At 39.8% G+C, this 24492-nt stretch overlaps 3 protein-coding genes across 4 annotated transcripts; all 3 read right to left on the reverse strand.

Moving 5' to 3' along the window:
- Positions 1 to 493: 493 nt before the first annotated feature.
- ppib (peptidylprolyl isomerase B (cyclophilin B)) lies at positions 494 to 4397 on the reverse strand. The gene is made up of 5 exons (XM_069685982.1): positions 4180 to 4397; positions 3297 to 3410; positions 2907 to 3000; positions 2168 to 2352; positions 494 to 901 (listed from the first exon to the last, which is right to left on the reverse strand). The coding sequence occupies exons 1-5, from the start codon at positions 4312 to 4314 to the stop codon at positions 779 to 781; spliced, it is 651 nt and encodes a 216-aa protein (XP_069542083.1). The 5' UTR covers positions 4315 to 4397; the 3' UTR covers positions 494 to 778.
- Positions 4398 to 5231: 834 nt separating this feature from the next.
- On the reverse strand, positions 5232 to 11896 carry adpgk (ADP-dependent glucokinase). 2 transcript variants are annotated; one of them, XM_069686658.1, is made up of 8 exons: positions 11814 to 11896; positions 10152 to 10395; positions 9324 to 9549; positions 9152 to 9214; positions 7991 to 8111; positions 7682 to 7878; positions 7494 to 7592; positions 5232 to 7352 (listed from the first exon to the last, which is right to left on the reverse strand). In XM_069686658.1, exons 2-8 carry the CDS (start codon positions 10376 to 10378, stop codon positions 6792 to 6794), a joined length of 1494 nt encoding a protein of 497 aa, XP_069542759.1. In that variant the 5' UTR covers positions 10379 to 10395; positions 11814 to 11896; the 3' UTR covers positions 5232 to 6791. The 2 variants fall into 2 exon arrangements, with proteins under 2 accessions (XP_069542759.1, XP_069542758.1); XM_069686657.1 differs by having other exon boundaries at positions 5232 to 7355.
- Positions 11897 to 13430: 1534 nt separating this feature from the next.
- snx22 (sorting nexin 22) lies at positions 13431 to 20024 on the reverse strand. The gene is made up of 7 exons (XM_069686891.1): positions 19878 to 20024; positions 16623 to 16706; positions 16219 to 16323; positions 15737 to 15831; positions 15419 to 15451; positions 15056 to 15123; positions 13431 to 14970 (listed from the first exon to the last, which is right to left on the reverse strand). The coding sequence occupies exons 1-7, from the start codon at positions 19962 to 19964 to the stop codon at positions 14849 to 14851; spliced, it is 594 nt and encodes a 197-aa protein (XP_069542992.1). The 5' UTR covers positions 19965 to 20024; the 3' UTR covers positions 13431 to 14848.
- Positions 20025 to 24492: the final 4468 nt, after the last annotated feature.

The following is a 24492-nucleotide window of genomic DNA, read 5'->3' on the forward strand; positions in this document are numbered from 1 at the left end:
GATAACTTTATCGGAATACAATTGGCTTGTTGATGTATGTCTTGGATTTTTTAGAATGTTGTTTGCCTAAAAAGGTACTGAAATTAGATTAGGTATTTTCATTTCTCATTAGCAAGGCTCCCAAGTAGTTTGAGAACAACCCACGGCCGGGCAGCCAGTGATTTTTTTTTTTTTTAAAGCTTGTTGTAAATCTGTCGGCACATGGCCGCCACTTTGAAACTCACCAAACTGTGGGTTTCAATGGTTGATGGCAAAACAATAGCATATTTGAGGTTATAGCGCCCCTAGTGGTCACAGGTAGACTTCTCATTGTTGTGTCTGGAGTTGTTACTACACAAAACAATATTTTGTGTTTATATACAAGAGAAGCGAACATTTTTAACTCGTCCACAGTAAGAAAGTAAAGCCAGAACAAGACATACATAAAGCTCCAACAGTTGAACTTTTATGGGTCTTGTCACAGTGTCTGATGAAATTCACTGAACATTTTAACAAAACTTGAAACCTTTATTTGAGATTTCATTTTTTACAAAAACAACAACGAACAGTAAGTGCACCTTGGAATGCTCGTTGGTAAATGGACCCAGAGTGTCGTCATGATTGCTCGATGTTAATGCTCTTCTGGTGCTTTAAGACGGCAGCCACCGACACAGAATAATCAGCAGCCCCGTCCCTTTAGGACCACACGGGGCTGTTAGTGAAAAATCAAGGTGGCCTACACGATTCCCCGCCCCGAACAACCCCCCACCCCCAGTCCTGATTTCTTCCAGCAGCCTTCTTACTCCTTTGCCACTGCGAATGGCTTCTCCACATCGATTTTCCCGCAATCGTGGATGGTGACGTCTTTAAGAGGTTTGTCGTGGTTATCTGTCTTTGTCGTCTCGATCCTTTTAACCACATCCTGTAAGATATAAATAAGGAGGATATCAGAATGGTTTAACACAGACAAAATCTTGAAAAACAAAATTAAAGAAATGTTACATAACACTTTAATCCAAATCACACAAAGCCAGACAAAGACCCCTTTCCCACCAAAGTTAGCACGTTGACGCAGGTCATCAGAAACGCAGAAATCGCTTATAGATGCCGATTGTCTCGTTTCGCATTGCCAGTGGAGTATACTCTTTTTGGTCTCTTTTCTGCTGCGTCACTGCCTGACATCACAAACGCCCCCAAAACAGGGTCAGTAAACAGTGAAGTTACAGACGGAGAATAGCATTGCGCCGGAAAGGGGGCGGAGATTAGTGTGTCGACCTGGGTTTTGTGCTCCGATCAATGCCGATCGGAGCCGAGGTGATAATTACCCAGGTCTACTGCAGAGCCATTTGACCCGGGTCCGAGTGCCGATTGTAGCCTTTCACACTAACCAACAAAGCTGGGTGTTAGCGGGTTTTTTTGACCAGTGGGAAAGCGGCTAAATACACACCTCACACAACCATAAAGTATTCTTCCGTGACTTCTTGGGTTCTCCTTAAAGCACCGGCCATATCAAAACAAACTATTCTTGTGCAACTTGCTCGCTAGCTATAGCTTCTGGAAGCCTCTACTCACTGCAGGGGCAGAGTGCACACAGGTATACAGGTAGGAACGTGGTGGAGCAGGATGGTTATTTAATCATTTCACCGATGAATTAATTGATTCGACAGGCTTGTTACAGTCCTGTGACAGCCAGAGATACCAAATTGTCCTCATTCCTTCCCGAGAGCATTTGATTTAATAATAGCTGTTGCTTAGAAAATAAGTAAATATAATAAATAAAAAAATAAAATAAATATAAATAATATTTCAAGATTCTCTTCTGAGTCATTGTGCACTGTTTGCTACTGACGTCAAAGCGATAAAAGGCTCTCATTATGTGAATTCAGAAATGTGGCAATTTCCATTATCCTATTTTCCATTATTTGCAAAGACATTTAGAAAAGTGGCAGACTGACAAACTGTTCATTTAAGCCGACCAGGAAGTTTGTTACTCTTGTTCAGGTTGCATCAGAGGAAAGCACAGAGCAGGAGGCAAGAGTCTATTTTTGTCAGACTGCTATTTTTGGCATCTCAAAAGATGCTTGATTTGGTTGTTTAATAACCTACATTGCGGCCGTTTTTACCTTCCCTTATCTCAATGAGACAGTGACCCTGATTAAGTAAAGACTGTCTGTGGCCGGACACTCACCATGCCCTCCAAGACTTTTCCAAAGACGACGTGTTTTCCGTCCAGCCAGGTGGTCGTAACGACGGTGATGAAGAACTGAGAGCCGTTAGTATCTTTGCCAGCGTTAGCCATGCTTAGCCAGCCGGGGCCGTAGTGCTTCAGCTTGAAGTTCTCATCGGGGAAGCGATCTCCGTAGATGCTCTTGCCTTCATTTGAAAAGAAGAACATTTTAAATTTGTATCATTTTAATCTTTAATTAATTGATGTTTGGTGTTGTAATTTCCACACCTATTCCCTTCCTGTAGAGCCTTATATCACTCAGGTGAATTGATCTGTCAAAAAAATGTCATCAAGATGAGCATTCTGCAAAGACTTAACAGTGCTGAAGGCCACACTGATCAAGGGTATAAGCCAAATGTCAAATGTAGTTAGTATTGTCACAAAATGGCAAAGTGACCCTTGTGAAATAGCCCACACTTGGCAAAACATTCAGCATACCTTATTACAAAAAAGGTGGTTATCTCTGTGCTTGGGTCACAAAGTTTTAAAAAGATACAATTAACTCAATTCATAAAATCATAAGACCCTCAGCAGATTTTAAATACTGAAGCAGTTTATAGTTTACATAGTTGAACTGCGTTTTTTGTGAATCAAGCTTCAAGTCATTAAATGTGCAGGACAGCACTGATTCAGACACTTGTGAGCAAGTTTGTTCTTGCAGAAATTCCTTCCTGCAGGTGTTTGTCAGTGGCCATCTTACCTCCAGTGCCGTCTCCTCTGGTGAAGTCTCCACCCTGGATCATGAACTCCTTGATGACTCTGTGGAACTTGCTGCCCTTGTAGCCGAATCCTTTCTGTTTAATTAGAATGTACATCAGCGTCCAGTGTTTGCCATATAAAGACCAAGTGCACTCAGAGAGTCAAATGACTTATTCAAAAGTGCCTTTCCTGAATATGCCAATTTTTGTTTGGGAAAGTAAACAAGGATCGTAGCAACAAGTTTAATGTATACATACTTTATAGAGTATCCACTGATTCTTTTAGTGCCCAACTATGGTATATGGTTTATATGGTTTGCTCTAACAATGAATGAAATCATAGGCTTTATCGTTGCGCTTTGTGTAGACATTATGAGATGTAACATTCTCACCTCTCCTGTCGCCAGAGCTACAAAGTTGTCGACTGTTTTGGGAACAGTTTTCCCAAACACCCCTATGACAACTCTTCCAACGTCCTCATCTCCAATTCTAATGTCAAAGAACACCTATGAAAGAAGTCAAGTCATGGAGGTTATTTAAAACGACAATATCTCAATGTTTTTTTCCTTTTTGCTAAAAAGATGAAATTACAGACTCGAATTGGACATACATTATTGTTTAACTTTCAGACGAACGTTTGATTTGTTTCCTAAAACACAACTTTAAGTAGAATAATTTCGCATTTCGCATATCTCAAAGCTTCCTCATTACTGTAGACGTGGACAAACCTGCTGCACCCAGACATAATAAAATATGCTTGAGTCTCGCTGTGCTGCAGCCAGGACGGTTAGCTCAACGAGACACCTCATTAACTTACCACTGAAATGATAACTGGAGCTTAAATGGTATGAGGGGGAATCGATAACTGGTAAATTTTGAATGCCGACAGTTGGCTTAGCTAAGGCCAAAGAACTGGCAATGATAGTTCGGTTAGCCAGCGATAAGCCAGGAGTTAAGACATGTCCATTGCATTAAGCGTGATGTCCTGGTGTGGCAACAGTGGCTAACCCGGTTATATGCATCATTTAATACGATTATAATGTCCTAGTTTACAGCACTAACAGCGACTGACCACGGATTTTACATTAGCCGTCTGCTAGCTAAAGTTAGCTTCCCAGCTAACAACCACCAATCCAGGCTTTTAGCAAAGGACCGTTAGAGGCTATCCGGCGTATGACGTGGCTTTACAGTTTGCAGCTAGCGGTTAGCAATAAGGAAGAGCCTTGATTTTTCATCATGACCTATTAGCAAGCTAGCCATCGAGCTACCACCTACCTTCGCAGTTACTTTGGGGCCTTTCTTCTTCTCGTCAGCGGATGAGCCATTGGGGAAAGCGAGAAAAATCAACGACCCCACAATGATTGTAACGGCTACAAGGAACTTCATCCTTCTCTCGCACAGCCTCACCATCAACAAGAAAAAAGAGAAGCCCGGGGAAGGCCTGACAGTCGTGTTACCTTTATATATGAGGGGAAGGAGTATGGTATCCGGGGTGGAGACTGCAGCGGCGGCCGCTCCAGGCTGCGATGCCTCCACGACACGGGGGCGGGGCTTCAAAAACCCAGCGCACAGTCGCACGGCGCTCTGATTGGCTCACGACACGGATTGTGTAAACCAATCAGATGCAGACGCGTAACAACGGGTTGTCAGAGATCCAGCAATCCTAAACTATGAAAAATTGAAGGACATAGTTTGTTCCCATGTTTGCACATCATGTTACCCCTAATTCCCGCACAAAATACAGATACTTAATTTACTTGAATAATACTTCAAATCGATACCAGAGATCCCCTATTAAATGCTTCTGATATGATTTGCTACAGATTTAATGTGTGTATCCTGTCACCTTCAAATGGACATTGCTGATGGACAGCATTTTTTTATGTTACACATTGGAAGCTTCTGGTATAGTACAAATGTAACATCTACATCTGATTCACTGATCAGTTTTTGCTGTACCCTTAAAACATTTAGAAACCTATTCAAGCTTAAACAAAAATAGATTGCCCAATATAGTCTATCAAATTCAAACCAATTACAACTTACTATTTTAAGCAGGGCTGTAACTAACGTGTATTTCTTATTTACAGACGTGTTTAGTGATTACATTGTGCTAAAAAAGTAAAAAGAAAATGCTAAGAGCCCAAGATGACAGCTATAAATATCTTCAAGAGGAGTAACTGGGATAAGATGCACAAAAAAGTTCTTAAAAGTCGTACGACCGGTCAATGATAGCCAACTATTAACTTCAGCACTAATTCCTGTAAGAAAAGTTTTTCAACATTGAAGAATATGCACAACAATTAAGCCAAGTCCTTCCCTCTGTACATATTTTAATAACAAACAAAAAGTAAATGAAACTTGTTGACAGATATGAATGTTAAAAACATGAGAGACAAACCATGAAAAGAGTAAAGTTGAGGAGATTGTACTTGCTTAAAAGAACAGGCGGGTTCGGAGTTAAGGTTACATTCACCTTTGCAGGCTCACCTGCCACTTCCTACTAGTGCAAATTAATTCTGCTAAACTAAATGCCATACATCTCTTTGTTGTATGTTTGCATTAAGACTCGTTATTATTGCATGCCTTCAGTGGCCATGTGAGGTATACAAAGACACTGTTCTGACAGTTACATACTGTACATCTAACATGATGGAGGTGTTCCCAAGTAAGGTCAGAAAAAAACAACAAATGATCCATGAAAAAAAAGCACAATTTACCCATATGCTTTTTGAAATAAGAAGCATGATTTGTTACAATGGCCAGTTTCAAGGCTTTCTAGCCAATCATGTTTCATTGAGGGGAAGCAAAAAGTAAAAGGCTTTACAGACAACAAATTTAAACACAGGAGTACAGTAACCCTGATAACATATGACCTATGTCTCATTTTGAGATTTCATTTAAGATTCAACATAACGTTTTATTAGCATTTCATTGCAAAATGAGTTTTACTGCATAAAGAAGGACCCCCTTCCAAAACAACTTTGCATTTATAAGCGTAACATTTCATTTTTTGATCAGGAATTAATAAGGTAGAGCAAACAACAAGACTATATTTACCATATAATAACTGTTGTCTGAGCTATGCAGAGCTCTGCATGTTTAAGATGGGAGTGTTTCGGCTAAAAACTGAGAAAACAAAAACTTTGTCATACTTCTCTAGCACTTTATCCTCACAGGACAAATAACAAAAATGTCAAGTATATCTAGATAGAACCATTATTACACGTTATTACATGTTAAGAAGTCAGACACCGATGAGAGAATGAGCTTTCAACTGATCTAGTGACTATTTCACATGAACGCACCAGAGACAAAGAACATCAAGGATACCACTTAGCTTCTATGATATAGTAAGACGTCATCAGTTTCCAGACAACACATTTCTATGTGTGTGTACCTATAGCAGAAGTATAACTAAAGTAGTGTTTAATTCTAAGTTTATTTGACTATGAAGTATGAATAAAATATTTAATTATAACCATTATCATCTCAAGGCACAGCATACTGGAGGTATGCGAGTGAAAGTAATTGAGGGGAGCCAACAGAACTCTTTGGAGTTTGTGAAGGCGGCTTTAAGCTGCGCCCAGTGCATAGAATCAGGCATCCTCACAGCCCAGTCAGATCCACGCGTGACTCTGACCTCAGTTTTCTGTGTCTACTGGAGGAGGGAGAAAAGAGGAGAGCAGAGCCGACAGGAGGACTTATCAGGCAGGATTTTAAAACCAACACCATCAATCACATTCTTAAAGTCAGTGGAGCTTCGGGAAGGAAGACAGAACCAGGTTCAGAACACGCAGCCACAGCATCAGTGAGACTTCACTGAGTCTTCAGCACTTCCTATCATACTTTTCCAGACAAACGGAGTGTAAGATTCAGAACAGACCTTACAACGGCTGCTGCTGCTTTAGCTCAGAGTAAACTAGTCCCTCTGCTGAGATGGCGTCCCCAAGCCCAACTGTCCGCAGAGGCTGTTTACAGACCAGCACCGGTGTCATGTGGAAGGTGACATTTCCTCTGCGCCACACAGCCACCGGCTCAGCTGGGTTCAGTGTGAGCTTCTCTCGTGGCTCAGTGTGTGAGCTGTAAAACTCCAGCGGTGCTTTTAGCTCCACTTTGCTAACATCTACAGACTGAAGGCCGCAGGCCTGACTGCTCGCCACTCGAGCTCCAGCTGTCACCGCTGCCGCCTGGTTCCCCCAGAACCCATCCACTGTAGCCATGATGTGGTAGGCCAGCGTGTGAAAGTGAATGCGAGTCAAGTCTGCTTCCGACAAAGGGTCACTGCGACCGTGCTCCTCCAGGATCCAGAGGAGGATGTCGCTGACACGGCCCACGTCTGGGATGCCTTTCCAGGCATCCATCTCTGCGTGAGGCCCCTCAGCAGCCTGAGAGAGGAAGAGCAGCTCCTGCTCGTTCAGCCCAATGGAGCTGACAATGGGGATAACCTGCTAACAGGAAACAAAGGAAAAAAACTTTAATTAAATATAGAGAACTCTTCAGGGATTTGTGGATTTTGAGCACACTGAGGACTTGTGAAGTTCACTATACGAGAGATTCTCTCAGACAGCCCTGTTTTCGACATGTACCTCCTGCATGATGCTGTTCATGTAGTCTTTGTCGGTCATGCTCGCCAGCTCCAGGTGGATGGGAATATCTTGAGGAATATCAAGTATGGCTGACACGGCCTGCAGAGAGGGATACATTATGTAAGTATTGAATAAGCTAGTCTAACATTTTTGCAGTTTGAGTCACTTTCATGCTTTCAGCCACTGACCTCCTTCAGTCGCTCCTCCCACAGCTGTCTGCCCTGACCCTCCATCATGTGGAGCCCCGACAGGACGACCAGCTCAGGGTCAAACTCCTCCAAGCTCGCCACGAATGTCTCCAGAGAGCTCATCCCCCCGTTAGACACATCATGAGAGAAGATGAAGCGGTTGGCTTGAGGTGCCTGAGTCGAACCCCATTTCTCACCTGGTGGCAGACACGAAGGACAAATGCAAATGTTTTATTTGACATGTTAACAGACTGAGGGGACATTGTTGGTTAAACAGATCCCGTCAAAGCTGAAAATTGTTCTCTTTACCTGCTTTATACTCCAGGATGAGGTGAAATTCATCCGTCTCCTGGAGAGATGTGGGGGGAACAACTATCTCCTCATTCAGCATTTCGTGCAGTTTAGGACCGACTGGCCCGCATAACAAAACCTGTGGTATAAAAAATGTTCATACATAAGCACCAGTCTGCATTTCTGTTCAAATGCTGCTCTATTGTTGGGATGTCATAGAGTAAATTGTCTACCATATAACACTGAATTAGGGACAGAAAACTGTGGTTTATATCTACATTTTAAAAAATGTGATTTTCTTATCATAAAACTGCATCGTCATCCAAAGTATGAATGTAAAGAATATGTTTGCCCATGTTTATTTTATCTCATAATTTTATATGGATCTCTGCAATGTAAAGCATCCAAAACATTACTCAACATATATCAAAGGGGACATACAGTACTGTGCAAAAGTACCTATAAGAATTGATGCTGGTATGAAAGCAAAGGGTAGTAACACCAAATGTTGATTTGATTTAGATTTTTCTTTTGTTCGCTCACTTATCATTTTGTAAATTGATAAAAATAAACAATTAGTATTTATATTTTTTAAAGCTTTCTTAGTTTACAGCATTTTTTCACACCTGCCTAAAACTTTTGCACAGTACTGTATTTTAGCTATGCAATCAATTTTCTATTATTCTAACACCCAAAAACTTTAAGTACCTTATTTAGATTTGACTGAACAATGTTTATTTTAATGGCCCAGACAAATGTTTACAAGCTTTTAGTATAATTTTAGTATAAAAGATCCAGTGTTCATTTTGTCTTCATCTTAGTCACTTTTACTCTTTAAAGTTTGAGTCAATAAAAAGTCATCACATTTTGGTCATGAATGCATCGCTTGTATTTTGACAGACAGATTAGACGCAAAGTGGGGGAAATGTGCATTTTGAATCTCCGAACAGCCTCCGCTAACATTTTAGTCCCGTCTCGTCTCGTTAACGATAACGCAACATATGTGTCGTCAGAGTTTTTACTATCAACGATCTATTTTTAGCTCGTCAACGTCTCGTCTTCGCCATGGAAAATAGATCGTTGAAGAACATTTTTCGTCATTATTTTCGTTAACAAAATTAATACTGAAGAGATCCCAAAAGTTAAACACAGTATACAAGAACAAATATGCGACTGTACCATCAGATCAGGGTAGGTGGCGAGCTTCTGACCAATGAGGGCAGCGTTTCCTCCCACATACAACTAGAAGAAGAAAATAAAAGTGAAGTTTATAGAAGATCACTTAAAAAAAATACATAGCAAAAACAACAAGTTGTCCTCTGAAAAAGTGAAGGGAGTGAGGTAAAGTTACCTCTGCATTGGGGTACTCCGCTGCTGCACGTGCAATCATCTGAAACACTTCCTTGTCGCTGAAGAAGCGCTCAGCTGCTGCTCCTCGCTCCATGTAGTGGATGAAAGCCTCCCTCAAGTCCTCTTTAGAGTGCAACACTTCATGATCGAGACCGGTGCCCGGGTCCACAGCCAGAGCCTGCAGCAGTCCCACTCCTGAAACCACCACGTCCACACAGGCATTCACCCTGAACACAGAGACGAAGACAGAAACACTGAGTATGGGTTCTTTGATTGTTACAGTTGGGTAGGAAATTTCTTTTTGTTATATTTGTTGAAGTCCTGTTTGACAGCAATCAATTTATGAAATGCTTCGACAGAAAGAAAACTAAGAAAATCTGGTATCTGTGGCTATTGAGGGCCACAGTTAAACTATTTTGGTCTATTTAAGTCAACCCGTAATGTGCCCCACAAACACATCCTGGTTTACCCTTTAAATATACAAGGATTTCTCCTTCACGTCTCTCTCCTCTGTTTAAACGGCCAGTCCATTCCCCTGAGAGGCCGTCCTTCAGGTCTACCCAATCATCATCCTCCACCTCTTTATGAAATCCATCCAATGCGTTGGCTGTTCTAAGCAGCCTGCAGGCTGATAGGTGTAGACATTAATTTAACTCACTGGGGCACCACCATCTTGGACCCAGCCATCTGAGCTCAGGATCACACATTCCTTCTCACTAGCAGAACTGAATACAGCCTCTAAACATGCCACAGTGTACAGTAGAGTAACTGCAGTGTAATAAATATAAACTCCAGGTGACTAAAAAAAGACAGCTCGATTCTGACTCACCCCACTGCCACTTTGCTCCACTGCCGGCTGGGCAGAGTGATCAGAGTCTCCCAGGCGGTGGAGATCACCTGCTCCAGGCTGTTCTGGTCGTTCTGGCTCTGCATTGGAGACTGAAAGTTTGGCAGGCCGATATACTGCAGAATCTGCTCCGGCAGGTCTGGGCTGCCATGGTAGAAATAGCCAACAGCTAACGCCAGCAGGGCCGCAGCGGAAGCCTTCCTCCACATGATGCTCCCACGCAGTCCTGCAACAAAGGAAATCAATCAGTTAAGAGCAATAAGAAGCTGCTAACTGATGTGTGTAGAACAAAACCTTTGATTCGATTTGAATGACAGTTTTTTTTGTATAATTTCCTTGGACAGAAATGTCAATCATCCCTCATGACACACTGGAAGTGTGTGTCTGTATGTGCAGAAACCCAGCCCTATGCCAGCATTTCTATTTGTCTTATTATTGGCTGTCTTCGGGACATATCTGTCGGTCAACATTTGGGTACAGGGTGTGTAGCTAATAACAGCGTGCAGGATGCGAGGATGGGACTCTAAAATCGCAGGTGTCAAATAGTATACAAGTAACCTTAGAAATGCTCTGGTGTTGTTGAGCCCAGAAGAGGGGACAACTTGTTTTGTGTTGTGTTTACACACTTCAACTGACAAATTTCTCATTCTGCCTTGCAGTTATTAACTTAGTGAAATATGATGGTTCCAGGCTCTCGAAATGTGAAAATGTGCAACTTTTCTTGGTCTTACATAATAAAAAATTAAACCTTGCTGTTACCTGGACAAAACAACAACATTTATTGTCTAGGATAATTTCATTTTGAGTTTTTAGTTGTATTAACCCGGAAGATTAATCATTAATGAAAATAATCATTAGCTGCAGCCCTACTCTGAATTACAGGGAAGTGTTTAGCAGACGTGCTACCCCACCAAGTTCCTGATGCACCAATGTTGAATATTTCAGAACATGAAAAACACAACACAAAACAAAAACATCACAATGTTCCTACCACAATGTGATGGACATGATTTTTGTCCAACTAACAATCATTTTTTTCAATGTAGGATAACAGACCAAGAAAATCAGCAACAATTCATTGATTATCAAAAAGTTGCAGATACGATTAATCTACTAAATGTTGCAGATTTACAGGGCATATTATTAAGTGTATTTAACAGCAATTGGCTAGGAAATTAAAAGAATAATACTATAAATTATCATTACCCAAAATTAATGAATGAGTTGAAGAGGATGTAGGACAGACCTTTTAGTAGTACAAAAAGTTAACTCCCTTAGCAAACATTAGACTTGTCTTTAAGTCAATAAAAATGAATGACCATAATTAGTTGCACTTCTCTTTAAGGTGCAGCTGTGTCATGCACTTTATGGTACAGTATCCAGGGGTTCAGTTACTGCTAACGTGGACACATACAGTTTGTTAGCTAACATGCTAGCACCAGCACACAGCACACAGGGAGTATCTTTGCCTCTTCAGTTTATCAAAGCTAATCTGAAAGTAGCAGGAAGCTTCCAGCTCGGCTTAGCAAGCAATCTCATTTAGAGTCTGGCAGCCAAAGACTACATGAATGTACGTCTCAAATTCACAACACCTTTGGTTAAAATCGAAGTAGCCAAAGCTTAAGAGTTGTTAGCTGCACGTACCGTTAATGTGCAGGCTTCAAGTTTCGTTAATCAGTAAGAGGACCCTGTTTCCTGGTTAATCACATTAACAGCATGTAGCTCGCTGAACGCCGCCGGTGGAGGGAGAGGTAACTGAAGAAGTCAGCGTCTGTACGAGTCATTGAAGGAGCAGTGATTGGTAGAGACAGCAGCAGCAGCCAGAGACCGCCAGCACACAGCAGAACAACGGCTTCCGGTTACCGTTCCGCGCATGCGCTGCTACAAGGAACATTCATGGTACAGAGTGTGAAGAACAGAGCTGTGGGGTCAATAGGTTGACTGTAAGTCCTGAAATAATATATATTTACTTTAACGATACATCATTAGTGTATTTATTCTGATATATTCTGACATTTTACTTGTAAATAACACCAGCCATACCATTGCTTTTGACTTCTTGACCTTTTAAGAAAGAAGAGTGATTATTTCTTTCAGGTCTTTCAGGTCTAAGCACAACAGGGGGCTTTTTGAGTGCCACTAAACCCCTAACAAATAACATAATTAAAGACTCAGACCCTTTTCTTCCTGTCTTTTCTCCCTCAGGCAAATATGCTGAGTGATCGTTGCTGCTGCTCGTTAAACTTTTCTGCTCGAGGCTGAAGGGAGGTGTGGCTGCCGTGGGGGAAAAGTAAGACCTTCTATACCTGCAGACTGTCTGTAACAGAAAATCTAACAAACTGAAATCATCACTGTATTTCTGTGCAGTTTTGTATTTCACCGGTTTGAAGAGGCCAGGCTCTTTTGGGATAAAAATTAGAAGGATTTAGAAACATTTCCAACATAATCTGACGACAGTTGGTCGGTTGCAGTCAATCAAATTTAGTGAAGAAATTCACGTGAGTTTGGACTCTTAAATTACTCAGTAATGAGGTTTTTTTATTGATACATTAAAATCAGATGGGTGCTAATTTAGTCATTAATGTTTTATGAATAAATGGGCACCAAATCTTAATTAAAAATTCAGATTTAAAACCAAGTTGTCACGGGCTTAATGGAAAGGTTTTGTTTTAAAAGCACGCAGTCTCTAAGGTTATTAACATTAACTAAAATAATAATAATAATAATGAAACCTAGAGACCTAAATGGTTTTCATTAACTGAAATGTGTTGTTTTTTTCTGGTTAATGACACAAGCACACGGACTGACACTTATCCTGTATGGTTTGTCTTTTGTGAATGGTCGTGGTTGTTCATCTTTTTAAGAAAAGGGGATGATTTGAGTTTTTACTATTTTCTCTGGCCCATTTGGTCTCACCCCTGATAAGTTTCCCGTATTACAAAACAACTAAAACTAACAAACCAGCATTAAAACTAAACTGAAACTGAAAACACAAAGTCAAAATTAAATAAAACCTTGACGCACACACATACACACAAACGCATATCTCAAGTAGAAGAATTTGAAGAAGTTGATCAGACACTCTAAGTACGGTGTAATAATGTCAAATATCTGAACGGAAGAACACTGTTAAAAGAACACGGTGTCCAACCGGCTTCTCGAGTATTTAATTTGTCATACAGCAGAATGTTTGACTGCTCAGGTTGAAATAGAGAATAAACATAAGATCAGTCATGTTTTATTCTTTATTATAATTTCAATATAAACAAAATGATACAAACGTACATATGCACCAACAACACAAACATTTGTTTACACAAAAAAGGCTGCAAAATACAAAAACCTTGCCACAAGTATTTGACCTGAGGTACCAAGGCCTTCATGTGTTTGACCTGAAACCTGATGTTTTACATCAGCATGACCTACCCCCAATTACTATAAAAGTATGTGTATGTAAGAAAATGCCACCAACACATATTTTTGACCCATTTCTCTCAAGTCTGTATCGATCAATAAAAATCTCAAAGATCTTAAAAACTACACCCTCTCTAACCCCTTTTCTTCAAGTCATTTTCTACAAACCCACACTTCTCATTTATTTAAAAACTAAAGTAAACAGGAAATGAATAAAAAACACATTTTTATTCATCCTCATTTAAAAAACCTTTGTTTGCTACATAAACGTACACCTTTACTCATGAGTTAAACACAGAAACATATTCTGAGTGACTACCTTTGCTAATAAATCAAGTCAATCGAGTTTCAAGAAGACGTTTGGTGGAGTTTTTCATAGAGCTAAAATGAGGTTTAACAAAACAACAGGAGGGGAACTTTTAGGTTTAAAGATATCATCTTGAAGTTCTCAGCTTCCTTCTATTTGGCAGCGACAAAAGGCAATATGACGTCTATGGTTGGCTCCTTTTGTTACGGCTGTAACTCTTGATTTTCCTCCCTGACGATCGCTTTCCTTTTAAGACTGTTTGCCTTCATCTGAGCGTTAAATTTGTTTATTTCTCTTTGGATTTTCACTTATTTTGGAAGTTGGATCCGTAGTAATTACAGACTGGGTGTCTGTGGTGACTTAGACGGAAAAAATTCACAAGCAGCGCCCAGTTAGTGACGCGTTTTCCATCAGCCAGCAGTGGTTGGTCTGCCAGAGAGGGTAGGCGGAGCTAAGCGGTTGTGTTGCGAGTAAACAGTAATCTACTATGGCTGAACAAACAAAGAAAAGATTAAAGACTACAGATACAACTTCAACAAGAAGTGAAAATCCAAAGAAAAAGAAACAAACTCGACGCTCAGATGAAGCAAACAGTCTGAAAAGGAAAGCGACCGTCAGCGAGGAAAATCAAGAGTTACAGCCGGAGCCAACCGTGGACGTCACACATCTGGGAAGTGTGCGCCCGCAATCACCGTTTATCGCCATAGGTGCCGCCAAAGAGAACGGAATGGAGATTTTCGAGTTTAGCACTTGAACAAAAGAACAGGAGAACTTTTAGGTTTAAATCCCACTGGGACTGCAAATTTTTGAAAGAAAAAAAAAAAACATCCACCGAAAGATGACCGCTTTCTTCTGCATTTTGCAACTGTGCGCTGATGGCTTTTCATTCACCTTTCTTGCTCTCATTACTGTATATTACATTTAAAAAAAATAATCTTACAAACTACTATCTATCATTTCAGACTTCTTCTATAGATGTGGGAGCGTCAGGCCCGGAGGCAGTGGGTGAAGTGAAGGTGACCCGGATGTCTCGGGGGTAGAAACCCTGAAGAACCCCGTCCACGACAACATGTGGAAGACCTGCAAGTCAGAGTTCAGGTTTTACACTGTGGCAACAAGACAATAAAAACAACACAGGAAAGTAAAGATTAATTCAAAACGTTACCTGATGTGCTGTCAGAGAGATACGGATCCTTAAAAAAACCAAACACTCGCTGATGTGGTAACTGATAACTGAGGAGAGGGAAGAAGGTAAAAGAAGATTGATAAATCAACGTGAATAACTTTCAATGTTCCTGTGACAAAAAATACAATGTCTATTAGTATAACTGCACCGGTGAACCATTTCATGTTCTAACTAGTCATGTGCACATTCTGGTTTACTTCAAATGTGCCACAAGCAGGTTAAGAGGTCTGTGCTGGCCCAGATCTAAGCCCGTCCTTTAGAGGGGGGAAACTGAGACCCAGTGCATATCAAATCTATACCTCAAAAACACAGAGAAATGGACAACACTAGTAAAGCATTTACCTGTAATCCTGACTGTCCAGTTCATCAAGTGACCTGAAATGAATAGACACAAACATATAACAGATGACTTGCAAAGACACTTTCAAAATAAAGCATGTTTAATACTATAAATACAGATTAGAGAAGCCGTCATATTTCTGTACATGTCCCCTTCATTTGTCTGTATTTTGGGTTAGAGGCAGCGCTGCACCACTGTGAGAAATGTCTTCGAACTTTTATTATGCAGCTGCATTGCCCCCGATCCATAAATAGAGCACCTATAAATAGCAACATGTCCAACATCTCGGGGTGCAGCCAGAGGGGGGCTGAAGGACTTACTCAATGCTGCTGATCTTGTTCCCCGTGTGAAAGTGTTTAACGTGCAGGAAGTCCAGCAGCACCTGCGGCACGTCTTCATTCTGATAGATGATCTCCTGGACCAACAGAGAGGAATGATCGTACTTAGTATTTTTTATTATTTAGCTGTATGAATTAGGAGTTGTTAAAAAGAAGTCAATGTTATGTTTGAAGATTTGTGCAGTTCCTCTACTACTACAGCAATATGATAATCATCAATATTCATCGGGAATACGAAGACGATTTCACTTGTTATTTCTGCTCTTTTTACTTACTTAACTTATTTTACTTTTCTTATTCTTGTAAATAACTTCTAAACTTTTATTTTGAAAGTTCTGCATGAACAAAGTTTGGTTGCTTTCTTAGTGAGGACAAAAATCTCCGCTACATGCGAACAGTCCCAAAGGTTGAAAGGTGAGGGCTGAATCCTTTCCCCTGAGTGTGCAAACATGGTGTTGTGTTACCTGGACGTAGTCTTCCAGCTCCTGTCTCCTTTGCTCCGAAGGTTTGGTCCTCAGGTGCGGGTTCCTCTTGCTCGGGAAGTCGGGGGTGTGGATGATCTTCCTGAGCTGCAGGTACCACAAGATTTATACAACATGAAGCTGCAGATGAACTGTAATGAATACCATTATAGCCCATGCTAAATAAAAAGGCTAAAAGGTTTTATTTCCTATTTAATCTGAAGAATACACTTTTTGTTTCTGTATGTCAAGTTTAAAATGTGTGCCAAAGTTTCAGAACTATTGAGCTCCTCTTCTCTTGTTTCAATTCCCAACACATATTAAGAGACCCTCAAAGTGAAGCAAAGCGTGGCCTCATATCCACGTGAACTGCACGCTCACGGTAATTATTACTATGATGTACTTACTTTTCTGTGGAGAGCCTGGAACTCGCTGGTTCTTCTCAGCACATAATGTTTCCTCTCGTTAAACAAGACTTCAACTCTGAAAAGCTGCAGACAGAAGGAGACACACAGAGGATTCACTGACTATCAATCTGTCTTTGCTGAACTAACAGATTTAAGCTCTAGATTTAAATAGCACATAAAAGTTTGTCATGCTACTGCTGAGTGTTTTTAAGTTTGTAATGTAAATATATAAATAAACTAACACACATAATTCTTCCTTTATACCAGTTTTAAACTCAATGTTTGAGGATTGTTTTCTTGAAGTCTTGAACGTCAATATTTGTCCACCAGGCGGAGACACAGAGCTTCAGATTCAAACTCAAGCAATGACTATAAAAGTTATCTTTATTATGCACCTGTAATATGGTGTCACACAACCGACACTTATCCACCTTTAATACACTTATTATACTCTCACCGGCCACTTCATTAGGTACACCTGAAAAAGACTTTGATAACTTTTTGATCATTGAATTTTACACTTCAGACTCTCAACAAAACACAAGTCAACAAAAACTAAACTTCATGTACCTAATGAAGTGGCCGGTGAGTGTATTTCTCAATACACTTGTAGAAAAGGCTGCAAAGTGACAAGTGTGTTAATAATTATTATTAAGTGCCTTTAATTATGTGGTAAATGGACTATGGTTATATAGCGTTTTTCTAGTCTTTGCGACCACTCAAAGCTGCTTTTACACTACATATCACATTCACCCATTCACACACTGATGCAACCTAACTACCTAAAGTGCTGCTACCTGTCAATCAGATATCACATTCAATTTGGGGTTCAGTGTCTTGCCCAAGGACACTTCAACATGTTGCCTGAGGGAGCTGGGGATTGAACTTCCGACCTTTCGATTGAAAGACGACCGACTCTACCACTGAGCCACAGCCGCCCCGGGGTGGGGTCTTTTGTTTTGATGTTGTGTTGGTTATTGGTGTATATCGTTAAGATCATACGATTGGGAGCTTACCCGCAGGCTTGCTGTATTCACTGATGTCATTCACATTAATAAGCGGGCTGCTTCAGAGTGATGGATGAGTGAGGGACAGCGCGGTGCAATAACTTTTGAAGAGTGATGTGTGTGTAAATGCATAAGAAAACCACACACAGACACACACACACGTTATCTTGTATTGCAGCTGGATTACCTGTAAGCCTGTCACTACTAAGGAGGAAATAAAGCAGCATCAACCATCGCTCGCCTCTTCAATACCTACTCTTGAGCTTTGTTCTGGCCGACACACTGACTTAAATCTAGTGATAAACCCCAACTAGCACCTTGATCAAGCGGTTTCCTATTATCTCCATGCTAAGATTTATAACTGTTTACGTGTCTGTGGGTTTATAGGAAGTCTAACATCTTTTGGAGGCTTTTAGACTGAGAGGATAAAACCAAACAGAGGTCTGTTAGCCGGTGTCTTCCTCAGCTGGAGTAAATTCCTCAGGCAGGTGTCGGTTTTAAAAAGTAGGTGAGAAAACAATTAGTACAGACTCATAACTGGGTGACTGTTCTCTGGAAGTTTGCACTGAAGTTTATAGTCCTGCCAATAAAGTCTTATGACAGAGAAGTTAATTTTACCCTTTTCCGTGACTTGTTTAGGGTTTGTGTTGATTTTGGCGCCCCCTGTGGACAAAGCTGTACCTCTTTTTGCTTTGCTGATTTCGTCCTGTTTTAACATAAAATCTCAACCTGCTTTCTTTAACAGTCATATGTATCACTCTTTCAATCTTGTAAGACTACAAACGTTTGCTAAAGTGCATAGATGGATATTACTAGATGATGGTACTTCATTTTTCCACGTCAGCAGTGGATGAAGCCGTCTGACCTCGCTCATTGTTATTTATATACATTTATATCAATAGTGAATTCATATTTTTGGTTACAATAAATAATTATGTAAATAATGACGTTATATATCTGATATATGAACATATTAGTAATATATTTGTATTAAAACTATATATATAGGTAAGTTTAGGTAAATAATTATTGAGATTTATATATTAGGAAGCTCGAAAATAATCGAAAAATGACTTATGGAGTGGGGGTGGGATTAAATAAGTTTGTACTTCTTCCCACTCCCTTTCAGATGTGTATACAGAGTCATCAAATATTCGACAATCTGTTACTGCGTTATGCTTTCTATTTGTGTAATTATTGTCTTCTGTATGACCTTGTTTTGTACATGTTCGAAATAAATCTAATCCAATCCAATCCAAAAACATCCGTCAGATGAAGCCCTGAGGTTTAATTTAACTTGTAACATTCAACCAAAGTACTGAAGTGCAAGTTTGTTATACTTGTACTTCATTTACGTCTAATGCACAACATTTCACAGAGAATGAAAGACGTGCTGCAGGTGCTGCTGGACCTCCTGCATTTCACAAACTCATTTTGTTCGCTCAACCAAATTCAAAAATCAGCAAATATAGTAAGCACAGGGCAGTTTGTTAAACATTTTGCTCCTTTTTATCAGTTATTGAGCAATTAAAACTTCTGTTCTTTCATGTATGTGTGACTTTGAAAACAGGACCGTTACTTTTACTGAAGTAAAGTGATACTTCTTCCACTTAAGACTCTGCCTACCTGTTTAGAGAAATGCCTGGAGGTGTGTGAGCATACCTTAGGTCAGGTCGAGCAAAAAACAAACAGTACAACGTACTGCTTTTAAGCACAGTCTACAGTATTTCACAGGAAAGTTGTAACAGTTTTAACTGCACTACAGCTATTGGAATCTAGTCATGAAACAGTATAAATAACAAGGTCTGTTTAGCATGATGAGTACGTTTACTTTTGATGTGTGAAGTTAATTTTGTTGCCAATGCTTCTTAACTTTTATGTAGCAAAAGATATTACATGCAGAGCTTTTATTTTGAAATTAGTGTTGCTATAGGCAGGTGTGGTACCATTACTAATTTTACTTACTAAGTGATACATTTTTTCCCCTCAACTGTCACCTTTGCTTTCACAAAATGCCTGTCTACTCAAGAGATCGACCGGATACATGCTGAGCTGAATCACTTTCACTCTTCCTGCAGCTTACCTGGCTCACCTGATGTCGCAGTTCACCTTTACTACCAAACTATAAGAGACCGTATATTTATAACACAGCTAAGTAGAGTAAATAATTAAGATATGATAAGTTTAAGTGTATTAACGCTGTCGAGATAAGACAACAAGCAAACAACAGATTTCACAGGGTTCTCACCTTTTTGGTCTTTCCCGACTCGTCCACTTCCTTCTCCATGGAAGGTATCGACACTTCAATCATCAGGAAATCTTTCTCCAAAACCATCAGACTCTATCGACTGTCTGAGAGCAACTTTCTGCAGCTGACTGCAAACTGAGAGGTAACTTCACTCGGGTTCTCCTCGTCCAGGATCTAGAAAAAAAACTAAACGTGTCTGTTGTCGCTCTCCGCTCGGTTTCGTCCTGTGCTCCACCTACACACTAATTGGACAAACCCAAGCGCGAGACAGGAGCGTTAAAGGTGCAGTCCAACATGTAGGGAGAACAGTTGAGCAGTTTAATGCTCATCAGAGACACTACAATAATACAGAGCTAGACTTTGTTAAATGTGAAATGTGACGTTCAGTGGGCGGAGAGCATGTTGGCAAACTGAAAGTTTGAGTTTAGTGTTGCTGGTTGGCATCAACATGCACTGACATTGCTTCATGTTTGTGTTGAACTACTTTGTTTCACTAACTTTTTTGTTTTTAACACTAGTGGGAAAATTATTTTAACTATTATCTACATAACGTCTGTTATCAGGATTTTTCTTGGTAATAGCTGCTTTTCCACTGCAAGAACTTTCCCCACAGCATAGGAACTTTTGGAGGTATTTAGTGTGTTTTGATTGCAGGAACTTTACACAGCGAATACAAACTTTTGCTGGTATCTGGTGCCTTTCCACCAAAGGAACTTCCCCCAGGGATTAGGGACCTTTGGAGGTACTCAGTGTGTTTCTAATGCAGGAACTTTAGCCAGGGACAAGTGACTTTTGGAGGTACTCTGTCACTTCCATTGCAGGAACTTAACACAGGGAATAGGAACTTTTAGTGGTACTTGGTGTGTTTCAACCGCAGGAACTTTCCCCAGGGACTAAGAACTGTTGGAGGTACTCTGTGCTTTTCCATTGCAGGAACTCTACACAGGGAATAGGAACTTTTTGTAGTACTTGGTGTGTTTCCACTGCAGGAACTTTCCCCAGGGACGAGGAACTTTCGGAGGTACTCAGTGCATTTTTACTAGGGTCTAAATGAACCCCTGGGGACCTTTTATATTACCTTCTTAAAAGGTCCCTGCTCAAGGGTAGCAGGGGCTAAAGCGCCCCATCAACCCCTCACAAGCAAAAAGAAAAGTCCCAAAATGTTTTAACTATTTTGATTCTTCTATGCTTCACTTTATCAACAAACTGAATAATTATACTTTACGTACAGTTTGGGCTTTTTCGTTATTAACATCATTTATGTGTTGCAATTTTAATATCCACATTAAACAGCTGGATTCATCAGAGTTTTTTTTGACGAAGAAATAAACTGAAAAACGCTCTATGCTGAAAACAGCAGGTAAATATGGTGAAGCACATGTAACAGTAAAACAAATTTAGAACATTTTTTTGAAACCTGAATTAAAAGTTTTGGTTTCTTACTTCCATATTAGGTGCACAACTACTTAATGCTGCTCTATAAATTTTGAAAATTAAATTTGCAGCTGCCAGGTGACTAGTACAGTTTTATTTTATATTTGGATAATCATGAACCACAGACTGAATTTCATTTGAAAGTTACCATGTACAAAAATGTTTTTATTATTAGTAGGCTCTCTTTTATTTTACCAACTATGATGACAAACTTTTTTTTCTACAAAGCAAAACTTGCATGCTTTACTGATGAATAAAACACCAGCCAGCACAAAAAGCAAGACAAATCACATTTTCAACCTGTGATCCTGAACGCAGCACAGGAGCTTATCTGGAGCATTTAAAGAGGAAACACCTGATCTCAGGTCCAGCAAGGAAACTATCTTTTCTTTAAGACAGTTACTGCAGGATATCACTGCTCCACAATAAAAAAAATAGTAAATTACCAACAAGCATCTTTTGATTAAAAAAAGAAATCCTTAAGGTCCACTTGTAACATATGACCAAGATGCGTACTTAGACCATGTGATAACGTCTAAGGACACTACTCTAATATATACATTTATATCAGTGGTGGTTAAACTGTATCTCCTTAGTAAATACAGCATGTGAATAAACTCAAGGCTTAAATGTTACATTTCACTTTCAAATCCAGGTTCACTTCCTAATTTACTTGAAACACAAAGTAAAAGAAAATCGCTTGGATATAAAAAGGGATGTAAACCCGGAGTACGCAACACAAACCGTACTCACATCCTCTCAGTCTGTTTTAAAGTTCAAACCAAACTTAGTTTAGCGAAGGAAAAGCAGGAGAAAAAAGGTGTCACATTGCATATAAAGATCTTTAAGAAATAAAATGCTTGACAAACAACAATCCTCAGTCTTTTTTTCCTCCTGCACAGTTTAAATAGTGCAAACAGATAACTTTCCATGTGCAGAATCACATGCTGCAGCCTGTGACCTGCCGTCATGGGATTTATATCTTCCGATCCCTGTTGTTGCTCACTGAGTTTTAAATGAAGCAGACAGAAAAGCTTACTTAAGCAGCTCTGTGTGAGGAAATGTGACCCGACCTCGTCATAGATCACAGCCGGGTAAAAATATAACAGTGATCTGCGTGTCTGCATGTTGTGTCATCAGCGTGTTTTACTATGAATCGTGTGAATCATTGTCCAGCTGGTGACATTCATTGTGTATGAAATCACACTGTCAGCAGATACATGACATACACTTCAGACAGAAGGAAGTTAGTCGGTTTTGTAGCTGTAACGTCCTTTTTTTCATATCTTTAGTCTCATCACTTTCGATCTTAAAATAACTTAAATCATGTTTTAAAATGTATTTGTTGTTTTTTGTGTTGGATTGGATTTAAAGACACAGGTTTCATTAAACATGTGAATGTGATCTATCTTGCAGTATATTTCACGAGTTGTTGTGAGTTTGAATTAATTTATCGACAACAACAATTTCAAACACCACAGAAGACTGAGCGTAATTATTAAAACTATGTTTTAGGGCTTTTTAATTTATTTATATCATGTCTAAAAGACAAGGCAGACAGTTATAATTTAACTTTTATATATTGCGTCAGTACAAACTTATCCATTACAGACTGTTGGTTATTGGTGTTGGATGGACTTTCTACGGAAGCCCTAAGTGGACATGCATCCACACATTTTATTTACTCCTTTTTCCCGTGATCAGGAGTCATTTCCGCTCATTTTCTCCAGATCTTGACTTATTTACTTCTTTTTGATTCATTTGCACCACTGTAACGTCAGATGATCACTACTCGTGTCCCCAGAGTTGCGAAAACACAAAACAAACATGGAAACAGGCTTAACTGACCTCATTAGAATGGGCAATGGCAGCATGGCATGTCGTGGTCTGTAATATCACAGTGACCTGCCTCTTGTTTTGTTTTCTAGATCGCCAGAAAATTATCCCGCTGTCAAGAGAAAAAAACACTTTTCTAGAAACCTGGAAATGGCTTGTTATCACAGGAAAAAGGAGTAAATAAAATGTATGGATGTATGTCTGCTTAGGGCTTCGGTAACTTGCCGACTTTGAGGCACTTTCCCACTAAAGGTTTCAGAGCTCACAGCTGTCCCATATATAGTTTTATATATGTTTTATAGAGAATATGGTGACGTTTAAAAGGTAATCTTCCACATTTGGAGTCATTGACTTAAAGAAGAATTTAAAATTTCTCATTCCTCTCATTCAGAATTGTTGCATCAGTAGTGTGTAAATCAGACAGTTTGAGATCTGGCCACAGGAAGGCGCTGTAGATGAGGAGAATCAGGGTTTTACTGTCACACATATTTTGGCATTTGAATTCCTTTGTCTGAAACTCTTTGAGGAATGTGAGTGCGAGTCTCCACAGCTTCCCGCACTGGAGTCTGTCGTTTATAGACATACCAGCTGGTCTGGAGAGCGTGATGCAATTTAACAGAGCCAGTGTGTGAATGAAAGGAAGCACTGTCATCCAGAATAACTGTGTGAGCTGACGCATTCTTGAGTCCTGCAAAACTGCAAAAAACCTGCCAGTCACTAGTTCATCCATATTAGATACCTCCTAATACAGACCATCAGAATACCTGCATAACTATACATAATGAATGCATTGAATCAATACTTGATATGGACTTATATTTAAATACAAGATTCACATCTACATATATTTCTCATGGGAGAGCGAGACATGGAATGATCGTAAGAGAGAGAGACAAAGGTTGTATATACCCAAAGTTTTCATTACTCTGTGACAGATGTTATTGCTTCACTATGTTTCTAACTGCTGTGATTTTGATGGTGATATTATTCAATATTCCATTATGTCTTATTTCATGTACCCTTTACCCTGAGTGGGCTTCATTTCTGGATTGGTCTAACAGAAAGGCTGTCTTGATAGATGACTACTTGAGACGGCTGTATTTTAAACTAAGGACTATTGTCTCAACACTACTGTGTCATCCCAAAGGCAAGTGAAAAAGCGGCCTATTTTTAGTGCACAAAACAAAAAGGAAATGAAACCTTCTCTTGGCTGGTAAAGATACCGTTAAAAGGCTATCTGTTTTAAGCTCTGCATCCTCCTTAAGACCCTTCTTGACCGATGATTGATGCTTTTCCTATAAGGTTTATATTTGACTTTAAACTTACAGCTTCACTTCCCTGAAGG

This window comes from Semicossyphus pulcher, unplaced genomic scaffold, assembly GCF_022749685.1.
Source record: "Semicossyphus pulcher isolate SPU_LCO1_2020_fin unplaced genomic scaffold, fSemPul1.0.p SCAF_8, whole genome shotgun sequence".
NCBI classification, from domain to species: domain Eukaryota; kingdom Metazoa; phylum Chordata; class Actinopteri; order Labriformes; family Labridae; genus Semicossyphus; species Semicossyphus pulcher.